General features: G+C 32.1%; 2 protein-coding genes across 2 annotated transcripts; both read right to left on the reverse strand.

Annotated features, from left to right (window-relative positions):
• Nucleotides 1-6,687, reverse strand: LOC129799244 (uncharacterized). Its single transcript, XM_055842960.1, has 6 exons — nt 6,613-6,687; nt 3,435-3,579; nt 3,324-3,370; nt 3,174-3,258; nt 2,797-2,907; nt 1-276 (listed from the first exon to the last, which is right to left on the reverse strand). Exons 2-6 carry the CDS (start codon nt 3,536-3,538, stop codon nt 177-179), a joined length of 447 nt encoding a protein of 148 aa, XP_055698935.1. The 5' UTR covers nt 3,539-3,579; nt 6,613-6,687; the 3' UTR covers nt 1-176.
• A 2,806-nt stretch (nt 6,688-9,493) lies between these two features.
• Nucleotides 9,494-10,722, reverse strand: LOC129799245 (dephospho-CoA kinase domain-containing protein). Its single transcript, XM_055842961.1, has 3 exons — nt 10,522-10,722; nt 10,113-10,404; nt 9,494-10,041 (listed from the first exon to the last, which is right to left on the reverse strand). Exons 1-3 carry the CDS (start codon nt 10,631-10,633, stop codon nt 9,732-9,734), a joined length of 714 nt encoding a protein of 237 aa, XP_055698936.1. The 5' UTR covers nt 10,634-10,722; the 3' UTR covers nt 9,494-9,731.
• Nucleotides 10,723-13,441: the final 2,719 nt, after the last annotated feature.

Here is a 13,441-nt window from a genome sequence, read left to right on the forward strand (position 1 = left end):
TTTTTTTTGCCATCTAAAGTCCGCTATATTTTATTCTACCATGAAAAAAAAACAGAAACATTCTTTTGCTTATTAATAAGTGAATAAGGAAAATAACCACGAGACTTCAGAGTCAAGGTCAGCTGTAAGTTTTAGTCATTTCAATTCTTTTCCTTTGAAAACTCATTGGTCTATTTCTATTTGCATACGAGTTTTGGGCCATCGTACTGCAGAGAATAGTTGTCACAGCATTTGTATTTCTTAATTGTCCGCTCAGTTTTACCATCTTTATTTTCACTGAAAGAATAAAAACACTTTTCTAGTGGAAGAACTTTTTAGGGCTGAGTCACATTTACCGTCAAAATCTCTCGCCGATTTTTTCATATATGCTTTCTTGGGAATTCTCAAACAAATTTATTATTTATTAGGCCTCAAAATGTCGTCTGAGATCTTATATTTTAATAATAAAATTTTAGAAAGAAATTCTACAAAATAGTTTAGTTTACACTTTGTTAGATACATTAATTGGGCATTTTCACCCAAACTGGTTTAAAATGCATTGTTGGATCTCATGGAGCTCTCCAAAAGGTCCCAAAACATTTAATTTGAAATACAAAACGATAAAAGACAAAAATTGATGAAATATATTAAAAGATCTGTATAGTAAATCTAATTTTTAAAATTTTCAAAATAGGTTTTTAAGAAAATTTTGATGACATTTTTGATCAATTTTTCTTAAAGAAAGCTACAATGTTGTCTTGGAAGAAGTTTTTGGGGTCATAAAGAGCATTTCCTATTAAATTTTAGTAAAATTCTCGGCATTTTATGCAAAGAAAAGTTTTCTTGGTGGTTTTAGCAAGTTTTCAGCTTACAAAATCCGGCAAAAAATTTAATTTAAATTAAATTTTATACACATAAAAAATAAATTTTCTCTTTATCTGAATTTCCACCCAAGAAAAGCCAATTTTGGAAATGTTTTAGACGTTTTGGAGTTTTTTTTATGGAAGTGTTATGGTCATTGCAAATAGTTTGCGATCATAAAAAGCAATATATGGTCCAACTTGTGATGAATCTTAAATAGAAAACTTGTTGAAATCTTTCTTAGGAGATTCAAAAAAGAATATTGAAGCTACTTTCGATCCTAATTTCATAAAACAAGGAGAAAAGCTAATATTTACTTTTTGCAAACTATTGGAAGACTGTTTATGAGCTATTTAAACCACTTCAAATCATCAAACTCGGATTAAAATCAGATTTATGTCGATAAAGAGTGTGAAAACTTTTTTAACCTAAGAATATCGTTTTGAGATAATATCCTCTAATAAAAGACACTCAGAATGCTCAGAATAGAACAGTACAAAAGAATAGGATTAGACATATGCATTTTAAGAAGGAAAGCGATATGAATTTTCACTTTATGAAACTTTTCTGATCAAAAAAGTATGCCGGATAGCCATAAAGTTCTAAATTAGTTACTGTTCAAATCTGTTTTTCCTGATTATATCTATTTTTACTACTCACATTTTTACAGTATTTAAACAGAAAACTTTTTTAAAACGACGTTTTTCCACATAAGAAAAATTTTCGTTAAATTGGGAAACAACACACCTTTGACAAAATCTTATAAAGATCCAATTGGTCCACTTTATAAAACTCTCATTTACAAGAATTACAAAATATATGTAAAAAGATATTTCAATTCCCAAGTTTGCAGAATAACTTACAAATTTGGAGATAAATTTTGTAAATTGATAAACGTCAAAGTTAAAAGTAAGAACTTTGACAGATAAATTTCCAATTTGACTATTGTATTCCGAGTTTGTCCAGCTACAATTCTTGAAAGTTGAAAGTAATATTTTGTAGGGTATTTACAAGTTGTTTGCTCTTCAACAAACAATTACAAACCAATTTAACAATACAACTTTTTTATATTCAAACCCAGGGGCATGACATTTCCTCTGTTTCCCATATGTATCTCGCGAGTCGAAAAAAACTTTTGGGTTTATTAGCTGTTTTCTGTCAGTGTAGAATGAATTAGCAAAAAATATAAATATAAAATAAAAGCCAAGTTAATATTGAATAGGCAACCGGAAACGACAAATTGGCAACCTACGTAGTTTTGGAGATATCCTGTGAAATGTGTACGAAAATAGGGAAAAATTTACGCTAAAATCGGTCTCATTTTTTAGAGCTAATGTCACCCCCCTGTTCAAACCTATTCTCTGGTTCTTTACCTATTCTCAGGTGATCTTTAAATTGAAGGCGAAGGGGGCGGCTACAACGATTTACGCTGTACCTTCAGTGAGGCACTTCATTAATTTGCGAATCCTCCAATCGTCAATTCATTGCCTAGCAGTGCTGTATGTCCCCTTGTCTTTGTCCTCTCAGGGCTAATAATGGTCTTACGGTCCTTCAGTCGCTTAATAAAATAATAAGTAAATTTTTTAAGTTTACTTCTAAATCTGCAAAATATCTTTTGACACTTTTGAAAAACTTTTCTGAGTATAGGGGAAACTGGGACACCACCGAACATTGCGATTTTTTAAATAGATATTAGGCTTTAGAGGACGAAACCTTCGTGAATTCATAGATACTATAAGGATACTTGTCTACTTAAGAAATTATCGACATAGTCCAAGTAGTTTAGACGTAAAAATCAGTGTTCGGTGCTACCCCATGTTCGGTAGTGCCCCAGAGTCCCCAAATTTTACCTGAATATTTGCAAAACATTTAAAAGCAAATATAAAAAACGATCAGTCAGACTTTTGACGGTCAATGTGCTTCTGCCCTTAAGCAGAAATATTTCAAATGACTCACGTTACGACACAAATAAATTCTCCATTGGTCTCGGAGCAAGTGGAAGAATATCCGTAGAAAGGAAATGGATCTGATAGTTCCAGAACTTCTTCTGTGGAGCAAACATTGGCTCTGCAAGACACAACAGCTCAATCATTAGAATAGAGTACGAGAGTCTTCTATGGAAAGGAACTGGCACTGCTCATTAAATAAAATTAACTAAGACTATCCGTTAGACGTTAGAGTATTCTTCTTTTTTTGCTAATCTCTTTAGTAAATCTAAATGGTTTTTTTGCTACAATGAGAATTTTATGAGCCTTGTGAAATTATAACAATATTGTTTATCGCGCATGTTAACAATATATGGTTAAAGGAAATTGGAATTTTGTTACACTCACCCTTTGTACCACATCGCGTTTTCAATGTGAGTTGTAACACTCTGACTAATTGTGTCTCCAAAGTTACTAAAATCTGGCAAATATTCTGGATAAATAACCAACAAAAATTATTAAATTTTCTTCAAAGAAATGTGTTCAATTAAAACTCACTCAAGTTCTCATTAACGGCCCTATTTATCTGTTCAGAAAGTGTTTGCCTGCAAAATAAAAATTCATAATTGGGAAATTTTAAATTCTTTTCAATATTTTAAGTAATCTCACCCAAAATTCGAAAAATCATTCGGTATAGGTTTAGCTGTAACTGTAATTACGATAATCGAAGTGATTAAGAACTTGAGGATCACTTTAGGACAATAAACACCCATTTTGCAGAACTTTTAGCTTCTGGACTAAATGGAAGATACTTCTGGAATGAAGCAGGAAAAATGGGTGAATGAAGCTAATCGCCAGTGAATATTAATTGCTTTCCCGTGCAACTACGTAATACATATCGTTCTAAGTCGCTTTTTGTTCAGTTTGTCACATATTCTTTTTTTAACTCGTAAATTTATTTCGCCAATTGAGATAAGTGAACTCCCATATTTGTATTTTTTTTTCTAAATAAAAATAAAATTAGAGAGAAATATAACACAATATTCTAAGAAAGAAGAAATGTGTTTTTATGCTTGTTTTTCGTTATCTTTTCAGAATTATCTATTCTAGTTTTTTTCATTTTGCTGAACGTCTTATTTTTTTTTTAAATGATCGTTTCGAAATTCATCTTTGTCAAAATTGGCTTCAAGACCTAAAAACTATATTAATAGTAACAGGCAAGAGAAGAAACAAAATAAAATCAAACAGTGATAAGCCCAGATAAGGTTAAAGTCGCTGAGATTCCTTGTAGGTGATCTTGGAGTGCTTGCAACTCGGAACACATTTTCGATTAATCTTTTCTCCGATAACAACGTATGAAGTTTGAATATTTTGTTGAATAGTAAGATTTATCAAGACCTTTCCATAAGAACATTAAAAGCTAAAAATTAGAACCAGAGCTATAATCATTTTAAGATGAAATTTTAGTGCATACACTGAGAGAAATCCGAAAAAGTTAAAATAACATTCCGGAAATGTTAATTTTACCCTGCAGTATCGATCCGAAATCGGTGTAAATATTACCCTTTTTAGGTGCATTGGGGGTTAAATTTACCCTTTTTTCATGTTGATTTTACCCTCAAAAGGTGTAAAATTAACATTAAAAAATGTTGATATACTTTTACACCTAAAAAGTGTTAAAGTTAATAGCACCCTCTTTTATTTCTCAGTGTACCTACATTGCTCAGAGAGTCAGAGGTGTTCGATTGGGTCGAGCTTTTTCTTACTCAAAAGGTTTAAGGCTAAGCTATACTAGAATTTGAGAACGATCTATGCTTACTTAACTTAGGTTCAATTCAGGAGCGATTTTGATGATTACTTTGGCATAACGAGGTCAGATTACGTCATCTTTCCGATCTTTACATTTTTAGTTTAAAAAAAAAAACATTATAACTCTGTGAAACTACATTGTGCCAATATAAATCGCTTTCACTCGAACACGTTACTTAAAATAATGTTTAAAAGAAAGGTAGCACAAAGTTTAACAATTCTTTGGGATAGTTGAAGTACGTCACAAATCCGTGGATGGACACATGGAGCGCTCTCAGAGGCGGATTTAGAAATGTAGGGGAACCCAATGTTAATTTTGTATGGTCCTAAAAATTTTACCTTTTCCAACAGCGCCACAATCTTAAAATTATATATATAGGGTAAGTGTACCAAATTCCGGCCAGCTTGTAATTCCGACTACATTTTCAGTACAAAAAAAGGAAACGAAAAGTTATAAGAAAAATACTTAAAATTACAATACCAATTTTAAACAAACCTTTTCCAAAATCCAAGACGTTTTAATACTAAACCTACTACCGACCGTTTTTGATCGTTTTTCCTAGCGAGCTCGGCCAAATGACAGACCGCGGTAGGGTGTAGGATGGGGGACTAGGGTAGGATACTCAATAATTTTTTCTTGGAAAAGAGGAAAAAAATTAAATTTTAACACTGAAAAATATATTACATGCATATTTTAAGAAATTCATAAAGTTTGATAGCGCCATTGTCCCGTTTAAATGTGTTGATTTTAAAAAGTTTTTAAACCGGTCAATTTGATAGGGTTTTAGTAGGTTTAGTGCTAAAGTATTTATATATTGTTGGGCATTAAATGCTCTACTAATCGCTAATATTAAAGCAATTTAATTCGTAGGTTTTTTTTATTAATCCTTTTTATTTTTCACATTTTTTTTGGTTTATACGACCTTGGGCCTGGTCAAAAAACGAATTCAAAATTAAACGTCCTTAATTATATCTGATCCTGAGAAACTTTTAAGATAGTTCAGGTCAAATTTAGGAAATATATAGAAAACATTTTGATCTATATTTCGCTTATTTCCGGTTCAAATAAATCCTATATATTTTCATTTAAATACAAAATTTGTAAATTATTATTTCACGTATTTAACTCAAAAATACTGCTTAAAATTTCCCTCAACTTAAGCTTTGCATATGCATTCCGAGATAGCTCACGTTAAGAATCTCATCTACAATAAGCCAATCTAGGCTTATCAATAGCATTCTTTCAATTATAAATATTTTTCGATATAGCTTATTAACCATGTTATTCACAAAAAAATATTTATGTAAATATCGAATAATATTTAAAATAATTAATTTAAAATGTTCGCCACTTCTTTTGCAATCGTGCAATATGAAGATATAAGTCAAGAAAAAACGGAAACTTTTTTTAAAATTATTTTTGAATCCATATCGTTAGATAAACCATTACTTACTTTCCCGACTGATTCTGAGATTTTTGCGAAGCCTTATAAATTTTAGTAAATGTTCCTGAATTACCCCGTTTTCCCCTATAATCTCTTATCGTAAGAGCTCTTAATATAATGTGCTGCAACACACTAAAATGCCCTAAAAACCACTTAATAAACATTTTCGTGAAAATTCATAAATTAATTACACGAGATATTAAATTTACAAATACATTAAGAGCACCTTCAATGCTCCAGAGAGATTTTTTTTTGCTGACCCAGTCCACGAGCTTTCCGTCAATTTGATAAAAATTTCTCCTCTGACGAAAACAAGTACATTTCTCGAGAAATACAAGAAAAAACCGCCATCTGAATTATCTCTCTCTCTCAGCATGCAAATAATGATCTTTCACTCAAAAAAATTAAATATGAGTCAACATGTTTGTGTACACAAAAGATTAAAATTAAAAGAAAACAGATACACAAAAAAGTGTCACGTAAGAGAACCCGCACATAAATTAGGAAGATTATCATAGAATCTCCCAGTCATTGAATATCAATAGAAGATTGCCGAGAGTACACCCACTGAATTCATAAAAAGAATCGCTTACCAGTTACTCAGATTCTCCAGCTTTGGTGACCACCTCCGGAGACTTCCAGATCAACTCTAGACTCACTTTCACGGAGGATCTTTAAGATATTCCTTCTGGAGCAAATTAAATATTCAATTTATTCTAAAAGTCCAGCAAACTGAATCAACAGCCTGGAGAAAAGTTTTAAATACGAAAACAATAAAAATCTTCTAACAATTGCGACCCAGAAAATGAGTTTATTGTTTGAGAAATGGCAAAGGACAATTCGCAGAATACTCGAATTTTCCTTGTGGTTTATCTCTGAATGCGTACCAGATAAGTAATTTAAAGTTTATAGTGTTTTGGGTAATTTATTTCTACGCAATTAATATTTGAATCGCGTCCAGAAAAGTTACATTACTTCTTCAATAACTTGGGAAAAATATCCCGACAGGGATAAAAATACATTTTTTGTTTTCTTCACTCTTAATAGAAAGAAAGAAATACAAAAAATTATGCACAAATTTGACAACGCTTCGATTTTGATAATATTTTCCTTTATCTTTTTTCCTGATGTGAATTCTAAGTGAAAAATTCCTTTCTCATGTAGTTACACTATATAAATAAATAGAATTTGTAATGAATTAATTTAAAAAAAAATTTAAACCTACTGACCGTTAAGACACATGTTTAATAGCGTCTCCACGCGCCCTAGTAATATTTTTTTTTCTTTTCTCTTATTTATAACTCTGTTAGAAATTAATTCCAAAACATGATCGCTCTCTAGTATTTCTAGTACATTATCTATATGGCTTAGCTGTGGTCGAATGATAACTTTTCGACACTATCGAATCGATAGAATCGATAAAATTATATCTGTTAAATTTAGTGAATGACGAATAATTAAACATTATTGAACAATTTATTGTATCATTCTTAAAAGAATGTGACTGGTGGCAAATATTTTTATTAGCTACAAAAAGTGCAGCTATCATTTTAATTTTTCAGAATCGACAGTCGATACTGCCGAAAAGAATTATAGTGCCCGCTCTCTAAGCCGGATTGGCGTAATCCGGAAGAGTTCTCGACGATTACATTTAAAATAATTTTGAGGTTATGTATGCATGTGTGTTCAGCAATGAAAATGAATTATCCTGTGATGTTTTTGTTTAACAAATGAAGTATAATAGCATAGAATTCTCTAATTATGTCTTTTTAATCTTCTTTAAAACTTTTATACTAATTCTACAAAAAAACCTTGTATTATATTTTCGAGACGTTAAACAAATTTAAAAAATCCATCCGGATTGAAGGGGATATCTGTCATATTGTCTCCCAATCATCCGGATAACAAAGCGGGCACTGTATTATGTAACCCCTAAATTAATTTAGCGGTTCATTACAGATTTATTACCAGTTGAAACCGATGTTGTTGCATTTGGAACCGCAAGACCTTTCAAATAAATCCAATTTTGACCAAATTGGACGAAAAAAAAATCTTTTAAAGCGGTTTAAATTTGTCTTTGACAAAAATTCAAAATGGTGAATTTACCGATTTCCAATTATTGTACCAAAAAATATGATATTGAATTCTTGCATGGCCGGCCAAAATCCGTGAAAAATTCCACCGTTCCGAAAAAAGTCGTATTTTTGCTAGTACATTTTGTAAGAAAATATATACACCTTTTTTCTTAACAAAGGGATAAATATACAAGCAATTTAATGAATTAATTACCAATGTTTTACCGATGTAATATTGGTTAGGTTTACGCAATGCTGAATGTATTTAAGGATAGATTACTAGATTATCGATTCATTACCGGTTGAATCCGATTTTGTTGCATTTGGAACTGCAAAAACCTTTAAAATAAATACAGTTTTGATCAAATAAACCTCATAATTTATATTTGTTTTTGATATAAATCTAAATTGGCTATAGTTTACCGATTGAAATTTGTATCTACAGTAGAGTCTCGCTATAGTCCATATTTGATTTCAAATTTGACACTTTGGTCGCACTATAGTGTCTACTGTATATAATAATGATATTGAATAATTGAATATTCGCAGGACCGAATACATTGTGAGACAGTTAACGAAGAGGAAATCGGTGAAATCGACATCATCTCTCACCGTTTTGCCTCTGTTACTGCCGTTACTGCAACCCAAAATCAAGTAAAAAATAATATTCAAGCAAATCAATGAATTTCGATGTTTTTTTTACCGATTTAATATCGCTTTTAGGTTTAAGAATGTCCATGTCAATGCTAAATTCATTTAGCGATTGATTACCGATTCATTATCGTTTGAGACCGATGCTACTGAAATTGTAATTTCAAAACCTTTCAAATCTTATCCAATTTTAACCAAATAGGATGAGAAATAAACCTTTAGAGTTGTTTAAATGTTGTTTGTTGTATTTTACCATTTTACCGATCAGTTCAGTTTAAAAATGTCAATGCTAAACTTATTTAGCGTTGGATTACCGATTGATTACCGACTGTTGTACTTAGAACTGCAAGACCTTTCAAATAAATTCAGTTTTGACCAAATCGTATGAGAAATAAACCTTTCAAGAGTAATTTAAATTTGTCTTTGATAAAAAAAATATAAAATGGTTGAGAATTGTACCAAAAAGTATGTTATAGAATTCTGGCGAGCAGTATAAAACGAAAACATACTTTTTTAAGGGGTCATCGAAAAACAGAAGTCGATATCTCGACCTCTGAAAAAAATTAAATAATTACCTTTGTTTTACCGATTCATTATCGGTTTAGTCCGAAGAGATCCTTACTATAAATTCCAAGACCTTTAAAATAAACTCACTCTTGATGAAATCAGATAAGAAATAAACTCTCAAGAGCAATTTAACTCTGTCTTTGAGAAAAATCCAAAATGGCGAAAACACAAAAAAAAAGTCTTTGTTTTTGAGAAAAAGATCATCTATTTCATACATGACTTGTAGCTTCCACTTTTAGAGGGATTGGAATCACAAAATTTACACTGGAAACGTTAAAAGAATGTCGCAGGACCAGAAAAAAAGTAAACCAACAAGGACCAGAAGACAAAAAAAAAACCAACAAAAAAAATATAAGACACCATCATCCTAGATAAGAAATATTCCTGGAGCAGATTCCTGGAAGTTTTGCAATTATGTCCTACTGAATCTGGGGCAGTGTGAATATTTTGTATCGATGATGAAGAAACCAGGCAATGCCTGAGAATAGAATGGCCGCTGTTGTGAGCAGAATTCCCCGAAGTTTCCAATGATGATTGCTCTCCTGCAGCATCTCCAGGATTTTGAGGGTTTCCGCCTGGGTATCGCGAATAGATCCCGAATTCTCAATGACAAAATGAGATTTCTCACATTTCTGCTGAAGTGGCATCTGAGCTGCAATTCTCTTCTTGGCATCCTCCTCGGAGAATCTATTCCTGTCCATCAGTCTTGTCAGTTGCATGTCCTCCTCGCTGAAATCCAAACAGACCCACTCTAAATAACCAGAAATCTGCACAAAAATCCCCTGAAAATCCCATCTAACCATGTGACTGTGATGATTTTGTGGATAAACTGGAGCATGACTCCAGTCTCGAAGAGCAATGGCAGATCCAGCACCACAAACGGATGCCCCAGGAAGAAGTACTTGATGATCTGTTTGTACATAATCCGATGAATCTCTGGATGGGTGATCTCATTGAGAATCTTCCTCTTTTCAGCACTGTTGAAAATCAACCGCCCCAGTGCTTCCCGGTCAATCTCTCCGCCCTCCTTCAGCACCCCATCACCAAAGACCATCTTGATCTTCTGCCAGGCAGGCTTTCCCGGTTCCACAACTACAAAATTAACCCCCCTCACAATCTTATCATTCTAATCACTCCTTATCGCAAATCCCAGAGGAAAAAAACATCCACTGAGATTGCTTCTTCAGAGGTTATCCTCCTGTTTTCTACCTGATCGGGCTATAATATCTGCATCTATCACCGGAATTCCATTGTCCCTGAACACCTGAATCACTGTGCTCTTTCCAGTGGCGATTCCGCCAGTTACAGCCACCAGGAACATCCTTTTTCACTGGGGATTTGGGGATTTTCTGGCCACTAAATGCACTTCACTGAACTTTCTCCAAAACTATTTTGACAAATTATTTTACCAAAAAAACAACAGAAAGTGGAATTCTAAACGACAAATCCAACGAAAATAACGGACATGTCCCTCTACCCAGTTGCACATGTGGCCAAATTCCGATTTAAAATTCTTTCAGTAAAACACTGTTGAATAAGCAGTTCGTACCAATGTTAAATAGCACTTTAAAACCCGAGCCAAAAAATCACGTACAGTAGACTCTCACTCAATCGCCTCTTTTTCAATCGGGCGTCAAATTTTGTTGACAATTTTCACGCTTAATTATGAGGCTAATTCGCTCAAATTCGTTGTAGTTCTGCCTACTTTATCGTGATTCTTTATAATTGAGCGCTTTTTGTGGAATTTACAAAGGCTTTGACGCCCAAATCTATCGATAAACCGGATGACATTTCGCCCCAAATGCCCAATTGAGAGAGAGTCTATTGTTGAGAGATCTGCACTGGCATAAAATGCCAGTGCAGATATTCTCAACAAAAAAGCAATTTTTCAATATTTTTCTATCCGTAGGGCCTCGACAGACCTGAGGATTAGCCGAGAAATAGCTCAGCGTACTTATACAGTGCCCGCTTTCTAATCCGGATCGCCGTAACCCGGATAAGTTCTCGACGGTTACATTTAAAATACTTTTCAGGTTATGTATGCATGCGTGTTCAGCAATGAAAATGAACTATCCTGTGAGGTTTTTGTTTAATAAATGAAGTATAATAGAATAGACTTCTCCAATTATGTCTTTTCAATCTTCTTTAAAAGTTTTATTCTAATTCTACAAAAAAATCTTGTATTATATTTTCGAGACGTTGAACAAATTCAAAAAATCCAACCGGATTACGAAGCGGACATCTGTCATATTGACTCCCAATCATCCGGATTACAAAGTGAGCACTGTATTAAAAATAATCGTCAAACTACATTTCTATCATTTTCCACTAAGTCGCCTCTTGGCTTAAGTCGTAAGTATGTCTAGGGCATAAGATTTCTACAGCAATTCTAGGACTTAGTAAATTTATTTTCCAATAAATATTTTCCAATTTTCTTGTAATTTTTATATAAATCTTGTGAAAATTGACAAGAAATGCCAAAGTGAATTTTTACAGATTTTCGTAGCAAAAAGCCAATTTCCATTGAATTTCCTTTTTCCCAGCAATTTGGCAAGGATTTTAAGACTCATATCAATATATTTCCCTCTTTTAAATTCTCATATATATTTTGCGTTTTATTTTTAAGAAAATTTTATGTGAAATTCCAACAGGAATTCGAAAAAGAAAAACAAGGCGTAAATTGTATTTTCACTTTATTTTTCTCCACAGTACCATTTAACAACAATTCCAGGTCTTATATTATTTAATTTTTAATCATTATTTAAACGTTTTCACGTATTTTTTGCGATTTTTTAAAATCGTGAGAAAACTCAAAAAATGTAACATTTTTTAACACTTAAAAACCCAAAGTGGCATTTTACTCCAATTTTGACTTCATAGCTTCATAGTAAGAATTCTATCCAATATCATGCTAAAGCGATAACACGAATGTATAAAGAATTTAATTAGCTTTCTTTTTGTGCAAAAAAATTGTTAATAACTGTTCTAAAAAATAAAAAAAAATTAGCCAAAAACCACAAAATCGGTCTAGAATACCAAATTGGTGTAAAATGCCATCTTATTTTTACATGGAGTTTGGCATCAGAATTGGACATTTGAATGGCTTATACCACATAACCTAAAATGTGTTAACTTTTATCGAGTTTTGTTATGATTTGAAAAAATCGCACAAAATACGCGAAAATGTAAAAATAATGAATAAATATTAAAAAATATTATGACTTACATAATTGTTCTAGAGTGGTATTGTAAAGATATATAAGGTGAGAATTAACTTTACGCATAGTTTTTCTTTTTCGCATTCCTTTTTGGAACTTCATATAAAAAATTTTCTAAAAAGAGCGCAAAATTATATAATAAAAATATAATTTTTTTTTACAGAAAAATATATTGATATAAGTCTTAAACTCTTGCCAAAATGCTAGGAAAAAGGGAAATTGATTGTAATTTGGCATTTTACAAGGCATTTTATTACGAAAACATGTGAAACTTATACAAGAATCACAAGAAAATAAGAAAATATTTACAGGAAAATAAATTTATGAGTCCTAGAACATCTGTAGAAGTCTTACGGAACGAAAAGCTATTGAAAAATTGCATTTTTGTTGAGAATATCTGCACTTGCATTTTATACCAATTTGGTGTTCTACGTGATTTTTTGGCTCGTGTTTTAAAAAGTGTTAAGTAATGTAATGTAAGCCTTAGAGAACTCTGAAGTTTTTAAAAGAGCGTCAATTTTACATATGCGGATGTCTCCGACTATTTTAGAAATTCTACAAATATCATTTCAAAAAATTATGAAAAATTGTGTAAAGCAGATAATACTATTTGAGTCTGAATTTACAAATTGGTTCTGTTGAAAGTAGTTTTCTTTTGTTTTTCAGACTATATAATCCAGATTCTGTTAATGAATTCTCAATTAGAAAACTTTTAAAAGCCCCAATTGCTTGCTCATATCGGAAAACTCAAACCAGTCTGACCAGGAAACAGCGAAATCTACATTTCTCTGATTGATAATAAATTACCCACTGCACTGGGTTACTTCTCTAATCAGGAAATGTAATAGAAACTAATTTCCAAACCACCAACCATTTCATGACATACATTTGTCAGCGATAGTGTCATGCAT

The sequence above is a fragment of the Phlebotomus papatasi genome, chromosome 1 (assembly GCF_024763615.1).
Source record: "Phlebotomus papatasi isolate M1 chromosome 1, Ppap_2.1, whole genome shotgun sequence".
NCBI classification, from domain to species: Eukaryota; Metazoa; Arthropoda; class Insecta; order Diptera; family Psychodidae; genus Phlebotomus; species Phlebotomus papatasi.

Coding starts and splice junctions, on each gene's coding strand:
- LOC129799244 (XM_055842960.1), bottom strand. CDS start 3,538: ATGGGTGTTTATTGTCCTAAAGTGATCCTCAAGTTCTTAATCACTTCG. Junction 3,259..3,323: donor GGCCGTTAATGAGAACTTGA/GTGAGTTTTAAT, acceptor TTATTTATCCAG/AATATTTGCCAGATTTTAGT. Junction 2,908..3,173: donor AACGCGATGTGGTACAAAGG/GTGAGTGTAACA, acceptor TGTGTCTTGCAG/AGCCAATGTTTGCTCCACAG.
- LOC129799245 (XM_055842961.1), bottom strand. CDS start 10,633: ATGTTCCTGGTGGCTGTAACTGGCGGAATCGCCACTGGAAAGAGCACA. Junction 10,405..10,521: donor AGATATTATAGCCCGATCAG/GTAGAAAACAGG, acceptor TTAATTTTGTAG/TTGTGGAACCGGGAAAGCCT. Junction 10,042..10,112: donor AAAATCATCACAGTCACATG/GTTAGATGGGAT, acceptor TTTGGATTTCAG/CGAGGAGGACATGCAACTGA.